The 19013-nt window shown below is 39.3% G+C and overlaps 1 protein-coding gene and 1 non-coding gene across 2 annotated transcripts; both read left to right on the top strand.

The window, feature by feature from the left end:
* The first annotated feature begins 9779 nt into the window (after positions 1–9779).
* On the top strand, positions 9780–9886 carry LOC133793241 (small nucleolar RNA R71). The gene has a single exon (XR_009874695.1). It is a non-coding gene; the product is annotated as a small nucleolar RNA R71 (small nucleolar RNA).
* A 7214-nt stretch (positions 9887–17100) lies between these two features.
* Positions 17101–17796, top strand: LOC133791698 (uncharacterized). The gene is made up of 2 exons (XM_062229617.1): positions 17101–17142; positions 17257–17796. The coding sequence occupies exons 1-2, from the start codon at positions 17101–17103 to the stop codon at positions 17794–17796; spliced, it is 582 nt and encodes a 193-aa protein (XP_062085601.1).
* The last annotated feature ends 1217 nt before the right edge of the window (positions 17797–19013 follow it).

The raw sequence follows: 19013 nt of genomic DNA, 5'->3' as shown, positions 1-19013 counted from the left end.
TGCATGGTGGTAGGACATGCACTTCTCTCCTCTAACATGGCACTCTCCTCTAGCATGCCATAGTTCTCCTCGGACCTCATCCTTGGGGTCTCCTAGGATCACTCTCTTGGGGTCTCCTAGTACCACATCCTCCTTGGGGTCTCCTAGGACCACTTTCTTGAGTTCTCCTCGATGCATCCTCTTTAGCATCCTAGGATGCACTCTCCTTAGCTCTCCTAGGATGCATTCTCCTTAGCCTCCTAGGATGCACTCTCCTTAGCTCTCCTAGGATGCATTCTCCTTAGCCTCCTCGGACCAAGGTGCACTTGGCTTGGTTATGACATCTTTCAGGCAGTCCAAATTCTTCGTCAGTCTACCGGGTCCTGTTATCACAACTTTGAGGAGTCAATGTATTAATTGACTATTAATGTGTCTTTTATGGACCATGTACTGCCATTTGTCACCTCTATTGCCACATCATTGATCTCCAATTTTTGGGTATAACAGGGATTTTTTGCCAAAATGGTGTTTTAGTGATGGGAACTTAAACCTAGGGGCTCGGGATCGATCCTACTACCCGATTTAGTAGGATTCAACGTCCTGAAGGCTAGGACTCGGTCTGAAAGCCTGTGTTTACTCGTTATTGACGTGATTCTATATTATGGTTATGACTAGGCTATCGCTAGGGGCTCGGAATTAGGATCGTACTCGAGGGTCGTTCATTGGTAACCTGTACTTAGACCCAAAGGTAAGAAAACTGCACCCGGTATGTGATACATGTGATTATGACTTGGCCCGTATTGTTGAACAAGAACATGAATAGGGCATGAATGCTTGAGAATGTGCATGATTATGATTATGCTTGTGATTATTGATTAAGCATGTTGAATGTTTTGTAGTTGGATATTTGATATATGATATATGCTGGTGTGCATTATCTAATTGAGAAAGGCTTGACTTATTAGTCAAGGACGACAATAGCCCCGAGTGCTGGTAAAAAGCATTGACTTATTAGTCAAGGTCGACAATAGCGCTGAGCGCTGGTCAAAAAGTATTGACTTATTAGTCAAGGGCGGCAATAGCGCTTTGAGTGCTGGTCATTTTGGTTAAATTAACTAGGAGTGCATCATACGCTTGTCCGACTCAATGGTCGTGGAAAACTCAGCGCCAAGTACACTGGGCCAGCTCCAAGGTTGGTTATATAGAGGATAGGGCAATGGGCTCGGGGTGACTTATTAGTCCCATATCCTAGGGTTGGGCCCCAACATTAACTTATGAGTTAAGGATGACCTTAGCACGTTGAGTGCTGGTTGTAAAACATTGACTTTTTAGTCAAGGAAGACCTTAGCATGCTGAAGACTGGTCGTAAAGCATTGACTTATTAGTCAAGGATGGAAATAGCGCATTGAGCGCATGCCAAAATGGTTATGCCTAACCAGGAGCACATAATATGCTTGACCGACCTATTGGTTGTGAGAAAACTAGAGCTCTAGGTATGTTGGGCCAGCTCCAAGGCTGGTTATACAGAGGACAGGGCCCGGGGTGACTCATTAGTCCTATATCCTAGAGCGCTGAGCCGGTATGATTTATTAATCATGTTTTTGGGCGCTGAGCCCCGGCATGATGCATTGATCATTTATCTTGGGCTATTGGCCAATATGACGCTGTAGTCAATTATATGGATGGCATGCATGCATGAGTAGGGTTATTACATCTAGGCATGCTTATTATGATTTGGTAATATGTCATTAACTGCTTATGAGCGTGTTTAAGATTTCTTTCTGAGCCTTTGTAAAACGTCCTAATCTACTACTTTGTAATAGGTCATCAGCCCAGCCTCATAACTTTTTTAATGAAAACCACTTAGCATCTTGCAAAAACATGCAAGTTGGGCCCAATAGTTTAAAATAAAAATAAAAGTTCTCATGCAACGTTTAAAAATAAATATTGTTCAAGTCCCACTTATAAGTTTTGAATCAAAATAAAAACATAACATCGTTCTTTTAAAAAATTAGCATTTAAGTTGATCGTTTACTCGCCCATATGATACCCCCACGCCTTACACACTCTGACGTCTGAACTCCTCACATCACCACGCATACCAAAGAGAAACCCTATTTATTACCTGAAAGGGGAAAGTAAAGGGGTGAGCTAAATGCTCAGTAAGGAAGTACAAACAACATATAAAGAAAAACACCACAAAAGCATAATCATATCGTAAGTCTCATACAACATCATATCCATACATCGTCATACATCATTGTTTACCCAAAAAAGATTTACTTGATGACATGGTAAAATTAACATACACGTGGGATGCACATGACCGTTTAAGTGAGTATGATCTATTCGACCATCTACCAAAAGAGAATTCACTCAGCAGACAACATATTTTATGGGCGACCAATCTGGTCGCAACATTTCAGATATTCTCTACAGATACGTAATTCCGCATTTATGTAATGATGGCGATTTTCATTATTATTTAGATACGCTTGTATTAAATGTAATTAAGGCCCATCAGCCCATGAAGAACTCCTTGAGACTATAAATGAAACTCAAAGGGCTCAAGAGAGGGGACTTTTCTTGGGACTTTTTGAGGGGGAAGAAAGAGGAAGAATTATAGTGTTTTTTTTTTTGTTGCCAAATTTGTATTCATCTTTAAGGTGGTGAAACTCGTGAGCCCTCATTCATTAATCATCGCTTTGGGGATTCTACATTAATAAGAACACTAAGTGGATGTAGGTTATTACCATTGCTTGGGGCCGAACCACTATAAAACTTTGTTGACGTTTATCTTTTTATCTTGAATTCATCTTGTTTTTGTCGCTTTACTTGACTCCGTGTCTTTGACCAAATCAAGGGTCAACATTTTGGTGCTTTTATTAAGAGTTGAACTCAAGACCTGCAAGAAGATCAAATAGCAAAAACAGTTAGGAAGACTGGGCAAACCCCTGGTACTGCACCAACCCAGCCTCCTCCGCAAAATGTGGCTAAGGATGAGCCACAAGTGGAATTGGAAGAGGAGGAAATGGATTCTGAGACTTTGAGGATGATTATGATTGTGTTACATGATGAATTAGCCAATCTGAGGGCTAATCAAGAAAATGTGGCTGAAACAATGGCGTTGCAGTAGAGAGAGATTGATAGGCAACACCAAGAATTGAATGAACGGCAAGTTGACATGGACCGCCGGCAGAGGGACGCCACTACCGCCCTGGAGGTAGCCATTCAGTTGGCCCGAGGATAGCCTGCACCGGCTTCCCAACCGAATCAGCCACCTAGTGCGCAACCACAGCAAGGTCCACATTCAGATCATCCTCAACATCACCATACTCCGCCTCAACCGGCAGACCCTCAGAGGCCGAAGTAACCCCCTGCTACTCAACGGGATAGGCCGTTTCAGGATCATAAGCAACAACCACTCTCTCGCGCTGGTCAAGATAATCCCTAGCAACAAAGGCATAATAGGGCTGGGTAGCCTCCCCGAAGCCCTAGACACCAGACTGCTGAGGAGCCAAACCCACCGAGCAGGGAAAAACATCCTTCTGCAAGCAGAAGGCAGGTTGCTAACATTTTGCCCTCATTTTGCTTCAACAACCCAAATTTGATGTAACTCCCTTTTATTTTCGGAAATGTTTGCGTGCATTTTGCTGAAGCAAAACTCTCCCAAAACCTTCAGACTCCAAAATTACTTCCAAAACACCCTGTTTCTTGCTGTCTTAACACCTGAAACACCAAAATACACATAAAACCACTCCAAAACATCACAATAAAATGAAATTAAAATTACAAAAAATTAAAACTAACAATAAAAATAATTAAAAACACTCATATATATATTTGTCTTCTTTTCTTTTATTGGTTGAATTTTTTTTTTCATTTTTTTCCGTGCATTTTTATTCTTTCTTTCTTTGAGTTGCTTTACAAATGAATCCTCCAAAAACCATAGCAACCCAAACTTCATTTTTTTTCTAAGGATCTTTCAAGGAAACTGAGGTTTGGTATTGCTCAACCTCGCTTCCCCCAAACTTTGCTTCTTTCCTTGTTACCTTAAATGCTCTTCCCACATGCTCATCATTTAATTCCACTACACCATTGTGAAACACCTTGCTCACTAAGAACCCACCATCACACCTTGATTTCACTAGAGAGTTTGAGAAAAAAACTCTATTCCCAGCTTCCAACATTTGTGATTGAGGCTTTCTACTATGTTTCTTTTTCTTCTTCTTTTTCCTCAGTAGCTTTGGAGAATGAGATGGTTCTTCTTCCTTACTTATCCATGGCTCCCCACCTTTCTCAATTTCTTCAAAAGGGACCTTTTTCTTGACTCCATTGCTATACTTTCCATGCATCTTTTCAATCAACTTGAAGTTAGAAACACTTATGGCCAAACAAGCTTCAACTTCATTAGGAGAGCGTATAGGATTAAAAACCTTGAATGTGACTTGTTCGTCTTGAGCTTGAATGGTGAGCTCTCCTTTTTCAACATCTATCAACGTCCTCTCGGTGGCAAGAAATGGTCTCCCCAAAATGATCGGTATATCCCTATCTTCCTCATAGTCAAGAATAATGAAATCCGCTGGAAAAATGAACTTGTCAACTTGTACTAGGACGTCTTCAATCTTTCCCCCCGGATGCATGTAAAGAATGCCCTAGACTAATACTTACAAAACATTCGCATAACATAGCTTATAAAAGAATACCGCCCATTATTAAAGTCTCAGAGGGACTTATTTAAAATCATGCAAGTTGGCGCCATAAGTTTAAAATAAAACATAGGTTTTTATGCAAGGTTCAAGAAAACCAAATAATTTAAATAACAGAGTCCCACTGATAATTTTAGGAAAAGTCTCTTAAAACAAAACATAATTTAAATGGCGTTCCACGTTGATCATTTTATCGTCCATAGGATTGCCCCACGCCATACACCCCATGATGAAAGAACTCCTCACGTCACCACACATGCCATTGAGAAAACCTATTTGCTACCTGGAAGGAAAGTAAGGGGGTGAGCTAAAAGCTCAGTAAGGAAGTACAAACAAATAAGCAAGTAAGAAAAACAACAAGCAACCAAACACTAACGCTCATCTAAAACATCATGGTATCATAACATAATCGTAACATTTCATCATATCATAACATAAATATGACATATCATCATATCATAACATAAATGTAACATTTCATCATATCATAACATAAATGTAACATTTCATCATATCATAACATACATGTGACATATCATCATATCACAAACATACAGCATACATGATGAGCATGGAACGCTAGTTGTCCATGTCACCCTATGAGGTAAACAGGAGATCACTGGTCCTTGAATAACCTCGGCGCGTCTGCCCTAGGAGTCACGTCTCAATGTCCTTAGTAACTCGTTCGATGTATCTGACATCGAAATCTGTTTGATGTATCTAACATCGTATTCTGTTTGATGTATCTGACATCGTAACTGGTTTGATGTATCTAACATCCATACACATATCACATTCAACATATCATCACGTTATGGCATTCATAATTCATAACAATTCATTCATACAACAGTCTTACCATTCATAGCATAAAAGCACAGAATCTATCTAATTTCCTTACCTCAGGTCCAAGCTAAGAATTTCACAATCTTTTCAACAAGCCTATATCATAATCAAAATAAAGTTTCTTAGGTTCATAAAATTACTATTTTGCCCTTCCATACAACTCATGTGTGCATGGGCCATGCACTCATGATAACAGTTATACTAAAACATGCAATTATCGCCAAAAGAAAAATGCCCGTTCTACTCATTTTACTAACATGATTGCTTTATAAAAATTACATAGTTGAATAATAATCATGATTCTGGACGTAAAAGTTTATTTGCATGTAACATGCATACGTGGGAATGTTGCGTAATAAAGACGTTTTCAAAAACGATAATTCTACATTTCTTGCTTTTATTGTTTGAAAATCAATAGCCATATTACATGCTTTATGTTTCTTTAAAATTTCTCAAAAATTTATTTTATTTTAGCTCAAAATAAAATATGTGACATTTTCATTAAATAAATATTAATTTACCAAGAATTAACCAACAAGCTTGGATTTAATTAAAATACCTATTTTAACATGTTTCTTTAGAAAAATATATTGTATTATTGTGTTACAAAAATGATGTGAAAAGTATATTTTAAGTGTGGAAAAATACATTTTGATTTAATTTATTTAAGACTTAGTTTTTAAGTAATAAAAACCCATATGTGACAATTTAATAACAATTGTTAATCTTTTTAAAACAAACTTTCAGCCACTATTTATTTGATTCAAAAATCACAAATAAATAGAGTCTAAATATTTTTCTCAATCAAAATAAAGAAAAATCATTATTTATCAAAATATGCATTCATACCATTAAAATATCATTTTTCAATATTACCATAACTTAGGAAAAATAATTTATTCCAAAAATTACTCAAATTCATTTTTAGTGAAACTTACTTCATATTTTATTACAAAATTCCAGCAACTATTATTATCATTAAAAATCACCATATTCAATTTTATAAACCCATATTTTTCTCAAAATTCAATAAAAATTCTGTAGGAAATTAATTGAGTAAAATATCATAACATGAGACTTAAAATCCTCTTTTAATTTCATAAAAATTAACATATTCATCAAGAACATTATTTATGCATGCAACTCATCTTTTTATCAACTTTTACCCAATTATTTACAAAAAAAAACAGCAAGCTTATTTCTTTATAAAACTCAACTTTTGTCTCAAAAATTACATAAAATCATACATGCTTAAAATCTCATTATACTCTTATAATATGCATGATTCTAATATCACTAACATATTCACATGAATTCTTTTAAAAACCATTTGTTGCAATTCCATGAAAACCAACAAAACACTATCAATAAAATAACATATAGTAATTTATAAGTACCATATTCACATATGCCTTATATTAACCTAACATGTTTCTATCATTATTTCATGCATCTTATAATTTAATCATTCAAAATATAACATGCATCTAACAAAATTTCATGATCAAGATATCAAGATTGCCATTTATTCTCTTACCCATATAACATAGGTCCTAAAACATGGATCAATTATATTGTAAATCACACAACATATCAAGAACACCCTTGGGTGTACCTAGGCCGAAATCACCATACAAGTATTCATAGATTATTACAATTTTTTTTTTATGCATAGCAAAATCAACATCACAACCCTTAAACACAAATCATACTCTCACAAAATCCAAATCCTATACATCAATCCTACCAAAATCAACCATTAGCACCATTAGCAAAACCTCATATACAACCCACCAAAAACAATATAAGGCTAAGGAAAAGACCATTACCTCTCTTGATTGTAAAAATCAAGAACACAAAAGATCAATACCCCAAACTCCACACCCTTGTTCAAGCCTAGGGTTTTTATGGGAAAGCCACCATGAGGAGGAGGAAGAACCCAAACACACACAAGAAAATAACACAAATCAAAATCATATTATCAAAAAAAGATTATGCAAAGAGAAAAAAAACAAGAAGACATACTCTAGGGGGTTCCTCTTCACTTTCTCCTTCCTTCTTCCTTTCTTTCTTTCTTCCTCTCTCTCTCTCTCTCTCTACACGCCACTCTCTCTCTCTCTCTCTCTCTAGGTCACGGCAGCCACACACATACACAAGAGCAATGGCTCTTCTCTCCTTTCATAGCCCCTTTATCATAAATCCCCCCATAAAGTCTCCCCAAAGACAATAAGGTAAGTTTCCATTTCTCTTTTATTTTTCTTAATTTCTCTTTATTTCAAAAAGATACAAAGGAATAAAATGTGATCATGCCTATCCCCAAATGATCATGGTCTTCAATTTTTTTTTATTTTTTACCATCTTAAGGAAAGTATTCCTTTCCCACTAGGTCACACGCCCACTTCCTATTTCCCTCTTCTTTTCCCCCCCTTTTTTTTATAAATAAAATACCCAAATAAATCTAAAATAAGGAAACATAAAATGTGTAGAAAATCTACACATGTGCACCATGCTACCATGCACTAGCACACACTAAATCACTAGGGTGCATTACTATCTATCATGCACCTTAGTGCATTCCACCATAGCTCACATAATTACCTCATTTGTCACACTTAAATAAAATGTAACACTAATAGTAAAATAACATGTTACACAATTATTCACTTATTAAATTAATTAACCAAAACACTTCTAACAATTAAATAAAATAACAAACAATCAAATATAACAAATAAACAATTAAATAAAATAACAACACTTAAATAAAACAATTTATTACACTTAACATTTAAATCAAATAAAGCACAAAAATTTTAAATAATCTAAAAAAAAAAATTTGGTGCACTACAATGCACCATAGAACGGTCAGCCAATTGCAAGGTGAGTGTAGTTGGCCTTGCTTCTCCAATTCCCAACTTCTTAAAAATGGACATGGGCATCAAATTAATACTAGCTCCCAAATCACAAAGAGCTTTACCAACTTCTCGTCCCCCAATAGAAATTGGAATTGTGAAACTGTCTGAATCCTTCAACTTTGGAGGAATTTTATTCATCAATATAGCAATACAACCTTCAGTCAAAGCAACCGTTTCAAATTCACCAAGCCTCCTCTTCTTTGTCAAAATATCCTTCAAGAACTTCACATAATTAGGCATTTGTTCCAAAGCATCCACCAACGGTATGTTGATGTGGAGTTTCTTCAAAACATCCAAAAATCTTTGGAATTGACCATCTTGTTGCTGCTTTTGAAAACGTTGAGGAAATGGTGGAGGTGGCTTGCTCATTGGCTTCTCTGTTGCATTTTGCTGAGGAATTGCTACAGCAATTGCTTCAGGATCAGCATTTGAATTTTTCGAATTCACAGTTTTGTCTCCCTTGTCCACACTACTTTGGATTGAAGTGGGCTCGTTGTTTCTCTTACAATTCTCCTCAGTCAATTCCAGATTTTTACCATTCCTCAAAATGATCGCCTTTCATTGCTCTTTACCATCTCTCCTTGGATTTTCAGTATCACTAGGCAAGGTGCCTTGTGGTCTATTCCTTAGCTCATTAGCTACTTGCCCCATTTGAATTTCTAAGTTCCTCAAGGATGCCTCTTGGCTCTGAATCACAGCATCGTTCTTGGCCATATATTCTTTCATTAAACTCTCCAACGAGCTTGATTGCGACAATTGAGGAGGAGGTGGTTGAGCTCTTGGTTGTTGTTGAGAAAACCCTGGTGGATATGTAGTCTTGTTTTGCATTGGTGCTCCGCTTGAACTAGCTCCTTGACCCCCCCATGAGAAGTTTGGATGTTGCCTCCATCCCGGATTATAAGAGTTCGAATATGGGTTATTTCGGTTGGCATTTTGATTCCCCACATAACAAACCGAAGCGGGATTCGAAGGACAACTCTCAAATACGTGCCCATCTCCATAATAAACACAAGATACATCGGCAACTTGTCCCATAGCAGCTGGTTGTACCATTCCCCCCAAACTCATGTTCTTGAGAAGGTTAGTCATTGAAGAAACTTGAGCGGTCAAAGCTATCAATGCATCAACTTCAAGTATACCAGCCACTTTTCAACTTGTTGAGGCTCTAACATTGGACCATTGATAATTGTTGCTAGCTATCCTCTCCAAAATCTCATAGGCTTCATTATAGGACTTAGAGAGAATAGCCCCATTAGCTGAAGCATCTAACACCATACGAGTGGAAGAATTTAGCCCATTGTAGAAAGTTTCCATTTGTATACAATGTGGGATCCCATGGTGTGGGCACTTTCTCAATAACTCCTTGAATCTCTCCCAAGCTTCACAAAATGATTCATCTTCTAGCTGCTGAAATGACATAATTTCATTGCGAAACTTGGCATTTTTGGTAGGAGGGAAGTACTTCATCAAGAATTTTTTAGCCAACTCATTCCATGTAGTCACCGAGTCGGGAGGAAGGGTGTTTAGCCAAGCTCTAGCTTGATCCCTCAAAGAGAAAGGGAAAAATTTCAACCTTAGGGCCTCGTCACTCACTCCTTGTAGCTTGAAAGAATCACTCACCTCCAAAAATGAACGAAGATGAAGATGAGGATCCTCAGTAGGCAGCCCACTAAATTGACCCACTATTTGCAGCATTTGGAACATAACGGGCTTTAACTCAAATTGGGGTGCTTGAATTTTAGGCCTAACAATGCCCGGATTAAGCTCATTAAACATGGGGGCAGCATACTCCCTTATGGCTCTCTCTCTATCATCAGCCATAGTAATTGCGTTAGTGACATTATGTAACGACCCAAATTCGCTAATAAGGCTTAAGGGCCTTGATTAGTGTGCCTGGAGGGCATAATGGGAATTATGTGTGACTTTAATGATTAAGATGCATGATTATGATTCAAAGCATGTTATATGACTATTTGAATATCTGAGGTGCATGACTATGTGTATTAGTATACATGTAGGCCCTGATTAGGTTAGAAGGGCGTAATCGTAATTTTGGCCATTATGGGCATAATTGTTATGATATATGTGATAATTTTCGAGACCACATTATTATGTGGATATATCTGTGATCTGTGACTCGAGACGATCTTAGTGATCAAAGTAGCGAAAAAGTCATGGCGGGGATTTATACCCGGCTCGGGGTGAGCTTAGGGGTATAAATGGGAATTTAGTGAGTATACTGGAGTCTATCTTGACATTGAGGAATATTATTGGTGATTAATTAGGTATCAGGAATTAAGCGGGAAATATTAAAGACACTCGAGGAATTAGCGGGAATTGGGTAAAATGACTAAAATGCCCTTAAGTGGATTAGAGGGTTAGAAATAAAGGGGAGGGAATTAAGGTCATTTGGCCTTCTAAAGATGGGAATTACTGGGGCTTTGTGTTAGTGGAAATTGTAGAGAAGGGTAGAGGTCTGAGAGGGAGAAAAGAAGGAAAAGGAAGAAAAAGGAAAGGGAGAAAACAAAAGAGTTCCTAAGGTCGGTTTATGCATTTTCCATTAGTTTCCTGAGAATTTTGGAGAAAAGTTCAGGAAGGAGAGCTGGGTTAGGCTGAGCATCAAGGATCCTAAGCTAGGTTTGAGGAATTGACAGAGGTTTAGCAAGAACTCACCAATACTTGAGGTAAAATTCTGTAAGTCTCTTCAGTTCTGGTTTTGGTTCTTAACTAAGTTATCTAAGCTGTGTTGATGGGGAATTCTAGGGAAGTTGGAGCCAAGGGTTGAGGAAAAGCAAGCCAAGGAGGGCTAGAGGCAACTTGAGATCGAATTCCACTAGAAGGTATGAAGTTCTGAGCTCTAGACTTTGGTGTTTTGACTGGTTTATGTTGAGTTCTGAGTATAGGGTTAGCTATGGTGAATTTTGGGATTAAGAGATGCATGTGATTGGGTTTTGAGTATTTGGGGTGCTTGGGATGAGTGGAGTATGTTCATAAGGTTGCTTTTGTGTTTGGTAAAGGTTTGGAGAGGTTTTGGTTGAGTTTGGTTCGAGGAAATCGCAGGAAGGGAAAACTGGTGTTGGCCTGTCTGTGACTAGCGCTACAGCGCTAGGCCATGCATGTTGAGGGGATTTAGCTTCTATTTGTAGCACTGTAGCGCCCTCCTAGGAGCGCTGTAGCGCTACCCTGCTTTCATAAGGGGATTTTAAGGTTGTTTGCAAGGGTTTTTGACCAAGGGTTTGGGGTTTGATTCCACCACCTTGTTTGGTGGAACTAGGACTTCCCGGGGGCTCGGGATTGGCCCCGAGGCTAGGTTTTGGACTTGAGGATTGATGATGACTTTGGCCTATGGTTGTGTTTAGGTGAGCGCTAGGGCTCGAGGGGGATCGAGCTCAAGGAGTCGAGGGATCAAAGCTAGTGAATTGAAAGGTAAGAAAACTGCACCCGGTTATATGTTTGTGATGGGACTAAGTGCTCCCGATATTTGTATCGTGTCAAGGATGGTATTATGCCATGGGACATGTGAAAGCGGCCTAAGGGTGCCATACATAATATTTGCGCACAGGGCGCGGCTTGGCCACTGGTAGCCGAGGACAGCTTAATATTCACTGAGCTCGGTTTAAGCGGGCCGGAGTCAGTGGGATAACAGAGGGAGCAGCCTGAGGGCGCTAGCCCTAGTTATCATTCGTGAACTGATATATGATATGAGATGACATGTTTGGAATGTTGGATATTTGATTGTACTGAATGATTATATGATTGAGCACTTGTGATGCGATGTGAGATGTTGATTGGTCTATTGAATGCTTATGCTCTATTGTTGTGTTTTCTTGTTGGGCCTTGGCTCACGGGTGCTACGTGGTGCAGGTAAAGGCAAGGGCAAGTTGGACCAATCCTGAGATGGAGAGTTGCAGGGTTGAATGTACATAACCAGCTGTTCGATCACCATGGTCGAGGAGTGGGTCAGGACAGGGACTGCCTAACTGTTTGTTTTGCCTTAATATGGCTTGTCGTTGTATCTAAACCTTATGACTTTTGTAAACGGTCTTTGAACTCAATGTTTTTGGGATCCCGTGTAAACAGATAATGTTTCTTATGATAAATGTGGCTTTTAAGACCAAAATGTTTTAACCCTAGTTTCTTTATAGTTTCAGTAACACGTTTTAAATTAAATGACTTGATTAGCAAGTCTAGAACTTTATAAACACACAATGTAACGGTCTTGGCTATCCAGGGTGTTACACATTATTAGCACCCTCAACTCCTTCAACCTCTTCAGCCATATTAAGGCGATTTTGAGCCCGTTGTTCCCTTAGTCTTCTTCTAATTGTTCTTTCAATCTCAGGGTCAATAGGAGCTAGTTCAATGTCTTCTTGCTCATTCATATAGTAAATCACCTGAGAAATCACAAGAGCAAGCAAACAAAGTCAGCTCAACAAAAAAAAAAAAATTGCAAGTAATTGATTTTACAAGAATTTCTAATTTCAATCCCCGGCAACGACACCAAAAACTTGTTGCGATCAATTTAATATTTGATTTTAAATACGCAAGTGCACGTAATCACACAAGTAATATAATGATAAGTAAATCGTCTCCATAAGGATTGCAAATTAGAAAAAATAATCAAAACAATTACTAAACAATTTTAGAAAATTAAAAATCAAGTGGGTTGTTTATAGGCTAAGCAAAATATTAAAATAAAATGGAAATACTGAAATTAAAAAATGAACTGAACAAGAAAACTAAGAGAAATATATGGATTGCAAAATGGATTTGAATTATTGAATTCCCCTATATTATTCATCCTGAACAACTTGTGGACAGATTGCTGCAACAATATTCTAGCAAAACTCCCAGGTTAACAAGAATTCATTTAAACACCCATAAAACTTTCCCAAATTTTATGACATTAATTCTTCTACCTAATTAAACATATTCCTATGCAAAATCAGATTTAAGAATGCAAATCAAAGTTTAATTCTCAAAAGTTACACAAGGAAAATAACATATCCCTATGTTACTTACTAACATAACCTAACCTAGATTATGACTTGTGTCATCCAAGTTCTTCCCATTACATTTAATCTTTCTAGCATTAAACATAATTAAATAACATGCCATTGCTAGCCAAACAACAACAAGAAATTAATATAAGCACACTTGAATGAACAAAGGAGATTTTACTAAAATAAAGTGCAAGAAATTGATAGACTATAACATAGGGTTCATCAACAATTCAAGCCACCTAAAAATTAGTTCATGGCTGAGTTCATAAACATTAATTCACAATCAAAACAGCCCATAATATTCATATTTAGAATCCAACTCGGAAATTAATAAAATAACGTTTAGGAAAAGAAGAAAGAACAAATACAAAATGATGCTTGAGCTTTCTTTGTTTGGCCTCCTTTCTTCCATGTTGATATTCTCAGTTTTTCTCCTCTATTTTTTTCTGGTTTTCTTTTCCAAAAATGGCTGCTGCTTCCTTTCTTCGGCTGAAACCCTCTTTTGTGTATATTAGATTTTCTCCTCCCTTTCCCAAAAGTACCATAATGCCCCCTTTTCTCCAAAAACATTAATTCCTCCTTTCTCTTTTTGTCTTTTTCTCCAATATGTTGACTAATTCTTTCTGCCCTTGCCACCTCAGCGAAAATTTCCAGCTTACTCATTGACTGCCACGTGTTCCATGTGCCCAAAAGTTGCCTGATCAAAATGCTTATGTTTTGCTGCAGCAAACCTGATAATTCAGCCATCAACAACAAAATTAAATCAAAATAGTTTCACATGTTAGTTCATTCCTTGTACGAATATTAATCCATGAAACTATTACCTTTAACCCAATAGCTATTAAAAACTAAAAAAAATAATTAAACTTAATTATGATAATGAAAACATCAAGGTTAGCTACAAAAGCTAAAAATAAACTAACATCACCCATGATTTTTTCACAATTATAAGTTCAAAAGCACATGAAATAACTCTTTATTCAAGAGTTATCGGTTCCCAAGCCGAATAGCAAGTGGAGAACATGCGTGGATTTCACAGACCTCAATAAAGCCTGCCTGAAGGATTGTTTCCCACTCCCAAGGATCGACCAGCTGGTCAATGCTACATCAGGGCATGAGATTTTATCATTCATGGACACATACTCTAGGTACAATCAAATCAGTATGCATCCACCTGATGAGGATCACACTAGCTTTCGAACAGATAGAAGGCTTTACTGTTACAAAGTAATGCTTTTCGGTTTGAAAAACGCTGGTGCGACTTACCAGCGACTAGTCAACCATAAGTTATAAGAACTAATCGACATTAACATGGAGGTATATGTTGATGACATGCTAGTCAAGTCAAAGAAGGCAGAAGAGCACATCGAGGACCTGCGAGAATGCTTCAACATCTTGAACAAATATCAGATGAAGCTAAATCCCCTCAAGTGTTCCTTTGGTGTTGGATCAGGAAATTTTTTGGGATTCATAGTAAACTCGCGAGGAATCGAAGCTAATCCCGAAAAGATCAAGACCCTGATCGAGATGCAGTCGCCTGCCAAGATTAAAGATGTTCAAAGCCTAACTGGGAGGATTGCTGCTTTGATTAGATTCATTTCTAAATCAACGAACAAGTGCGTTCCATTTTTTAATCTACTCAGGGGCAACAAGAAGTTTGAATGGACGGAAGAGTGCGAACAGGCTTTTCAGGAGCTAAAGTCCCATATGTCACAACCACCGATCTTATCCAAGTAGGTCGAAAAAGAAACTTTGTTCATCTACTTGGCAGTCACAGAGTATGATGCTAGCGCTGTTTTGATCAGAGAGGAGGAACATGTTCAAAAAGCTGTGAATTATATAAGCAAGAGGCTAGTAGGAGCAGAGTTGCAATATCCACCCATTGAGAAATTAGTCTATTTCTTGATTTTGGCCTCCAGAAAGCTGCGAACATACTTTCAAGCTCACCCCATTGTGGTACTCACTGACCAGCCATTACGGCAAGTCCTACAGAAACCAAAAGTCGTCGGTTGATTATTAAAGTGGGCAGTTTAACTTAGGCAGCTTGATATTTCTTATTCTCCACGAGCAGCTGTGAAAGGATAGGCTCTAACAGACTTTGTTGCAGAATTCACTGGAATCCAGAATGTTGGACCGATGGAGGAACCTGGACTCCAAAGTCAAACTCCTTCGTGGAAATTGCTCATAGATGGCTCTTCCAACGAGCACAATGCTAGAGCAGATTTGATCTTAGTCACACCCGAAGGACATCGATTCCATTGTCCAATCAGATTCAACTTTACAGCGTCCAATAATGAAGTCGAATACGAAGCTCTACTCGCAGGATTAAGATTATTTATTTATTTATGATGAGAGGTGTTGGCACATCAGCTTGGTGTTGGCTCTTGTCCACACATGCTACCTTGGCTTGCGAATGTCTAGGTGAGCATCGGTGTTGGGATTTTCCTTGCCATGGTGAGTACCGATGAACAGTGTGAGTGTCTTGCCTGGATAACCTTGATGCATGGTTGAACTCATAGATGCTTGAGAGCATGACTAAGCGGGAGTAGTTCAAGAGACGGAAGTGTGCAAAGGCACACGGCCGCGCGAAAAATGTGTCCATTGTTATTTGAATTGTTGGAAGGCTGACCTTGGCTCAGAGGAGTCACGGTGTCGCACGGGCATTTCCGCTGTCAAAATGTCAGCCCGTGACAGTTGGTATATGTTTACCCAAAAATGGACTACTTGATGACGTGGCAGGATTGATCTACACTTGGGAAACACATGGCAGTTTTAAGTGAGCATATCCTCCTCGACCAGGAGATCATTGGAATATCAAGTATCATAATCAGGGGTGACCATCCTGGTCGCATATACTCAGTTATTTCCTTTAAATATGCGATCTTGTAATTACGTAGGAACGGTAATTTTAATTATTATTTAGATACGCATGTATTGAGTGTAATTAAGGACCATTGGCCCATGTAAACCTCTTTGAGCCTATAAATAAGAATCAAAGGGCTCAAGAGAAGGGACTTTTGATTTTCCAACATTTGGCTTGAGAACGCTCGAGCTGAGAGATTCTAAGAGAGAAAAAGAGTGTTGTTATCCATCACAATTGTATTTTATCTGAGATTTAGTGAAACTCGTGAACCCTAGTTCATTGATCACTGTTCTCAGAATACTACACCAATAAGAACATTAAGTGGAACTTGTGAACCCTAGTTCATTGATCACTGTTCTCAGAATACTACATCAATAAGAACACTAAGTGGATGTAGGTTGTTACCATTCTATTGGGGTCGAACGACTATAAATTGTTTGTGTCGTTTATCTTTTTGTCTTGAGTTCTTCTCATTTTAATCTTACTTTATATCATTTATTTGACTCCGCGTCGTGGACCAATTCGAGGGTCAACATTTTGGTGCTTTCATTGAGAGCCGAACTCAAGACTTCCCATAAAATCAAATGGCGAAAACATCCAGAAAGACGGGACAAACTTCTGGTGCTGCATCCACCCAACCTCCTACACAAAATATGGCTGAAGATGAACCACAGTTGGATTTTCAAGAGGAGAAGATGGATTCTGAGACCTTGAGGACAACACTGATTATGTTGCAGGAGGAGTTAGCCAATCTGAGGGCTAATCAGGAGAATGTGGCTGAGACGATGGCGTTGCAACAAAGGGAAATTGACTGTCAACGTCAAGAGGTGAATGAGCGGCAGGCTGACATGGACCGTCGATAGAGAGATGCCATGGCCACCCTAAAAGTAGTCATTCAGTTGGCCTGGGGATAACTTGCGCCAACTTCTCAACCGGATCAGCCACCAAGTGCACCACCACAACAAGGCCCAAACTCAAGTCATCCACCTCAACTGGCAAGTCCTCTAAGGCTGGAGCAACCTCATACTGCTCAAAAGGATATTCCATTTCAAGATCTTGAGCAGCAACCACCTCCTCATACTGGCCGAGATAATCCTCAGCGTCAAAGGCATAATAGGGCGAGGAAGCCTCCCCAAAGCCCTAGACGCCAAACTGCTGATGAACTGAATCCTCCGAGCAAGGGACAGCGTCCTTCTGCTAACAAAAGGCATGCCGAGTCCGGCTCTGCGGTCAGGGACCACCCAAGACATAATAATGTCCGAGGACCCACCGACCAACGCAAGCCTCCTCCTGACGCTCGAGAGGTACCAGCAAGAGGAGGGAATAGTGCGACCAGCAGGTCGCGCCATAGCCAATCACATTTTAGGGACGGTCCTGATTACAATGAAGTTGATTCCGGCAGGGGAAATGCTGGTCGAGAGCAAGGAGAGAATGGTGGAGAAAAGAATCCCCTACCAAGAGAAAATAGGCCTGTGATCTAGAACGCTGGGGAGCAGCCTAGGCAACCTAACGTCATTGATCGGTTGGGTGCTAGCGAGCAAAGGCATAAAGATGACAACTTGAGGGATGTGCTCAATGATAGGTGGGAAAGGCACGATGAATACACTCCTCCAGCACCAGATCAATGCGCTGAATCAGGCCGTACAGCAGCTAATGGGGAGCCGAACATCCCACATCAAGTATGATCGGAGAAGAGGCACTCATTCATACAAAGAATAGCAATGGCATAAACCCCAAGCAAATTTAAGATGCCAGTATTGCCCAACTTCGATGGATATGGGGACCCGGTATCTCATGTGAATAAATTTGAGATACAGATGGACACCTAGAAGGTGTCGGATGATGCTCACTGCAGAATCTTTTCAGCCACCTTATCCGATATTGCTCAGGAATGGTTTTGCAAATTCCCTCCTACTAGCATAGTGTCATGGGAGATGTTCGTAAAGGAGTTCTACGGGCAATTCTACGCTGGTCGAGTACATATGACTGAAGCCAACCAACTGGTTGAGATACGCTAGAAGGAGGGAGAATCCTTAAAGGAATATGTCTAGCGTTTTATACAAGTGGCAGCTGGAGCTAAGACGGTTGGCGATGAGGGGAAATGATGGCACTTACTGCTGGAGTGCGGCACCACTCACCCCTCTAGAACAGTTTAAGGAAGAACGGGATGAAGAGTACCCAAGAATTCCTGGATTGAGCAGACCGGTACATCAAGCTCAAAGAGGCGATTGCTAACGAAGGGAAGTCACCTATTGGAGACAAGGGACCAAAGGAAGATCCCGCCAAAGCCGCCAATGGGTTAGATAAACCCAACGGCAACGGGAAAAATGGTGGAAAAAGGGCAAAAAACAAGCCATCGACGTCTAAGAATAAGCGCCCTAAGGGTAACAGATACGAGCCAAGATTCACCAATTACACGGCCCTAGTCGAAAGTAGGGTGGAGGTGTACCAGGCGACCATCACCAATGTCCCTTACAAGCGACCAGCTCCGATAAGGAAAGATATCTCCAAGAGAGATACAACAAAGTGTTGCTGTTTTCACAACGACTATGGTCATGACACCAATGAGTGCAACCAGCTGAAAGATGAAATTGAGTTCCTTATCAAACAATGACACCTGAGGAGATATGTACGAACCACTGGAGGTTCTAAGCGAGAGGCTCAAGGAGGCAATGAATAGGCACCTGTATGCCAACGC

The sequence above is a fragment of the Humulus lupulus genome, chromosome 7 (assembly GCF_963169125.1).
Source record: "Humulus lupulus chromosome 7, drHumLupu1.1, whole genome shotgun sequence".
In the NCBI taxonomy this organism is placed as follows: domain Eukaryota; kingdom Viridiplantae; phylum Streptophyta; class Magnoliopsida; order Rosales; family Cannabaceae; genus Humulus; species Humulus lupulus.
Note: the sequence above shows the minus strand (reverse complement) of the source record. Positions and strands in the feature narration are given on the sequence as shown.

What these genes read in the sequence shown, in the direction of transcription:
- LOC133791698 (XM_062229617.1), top strand. Translation starts at nt 17,101, where the DNA reads ATGGCGTTGCAACAAAGGGAAATTGACTGTCAACGTCAAGAG. An exon ending in TTGACTGTCAACGTCAAGAG is followed by an intron (nt 17,143 to 17,256) that starts GTGAATGAGCGG and finishes CAACCGGATCAG; the next exon opens with CCACCAAGTGCACCACCACA.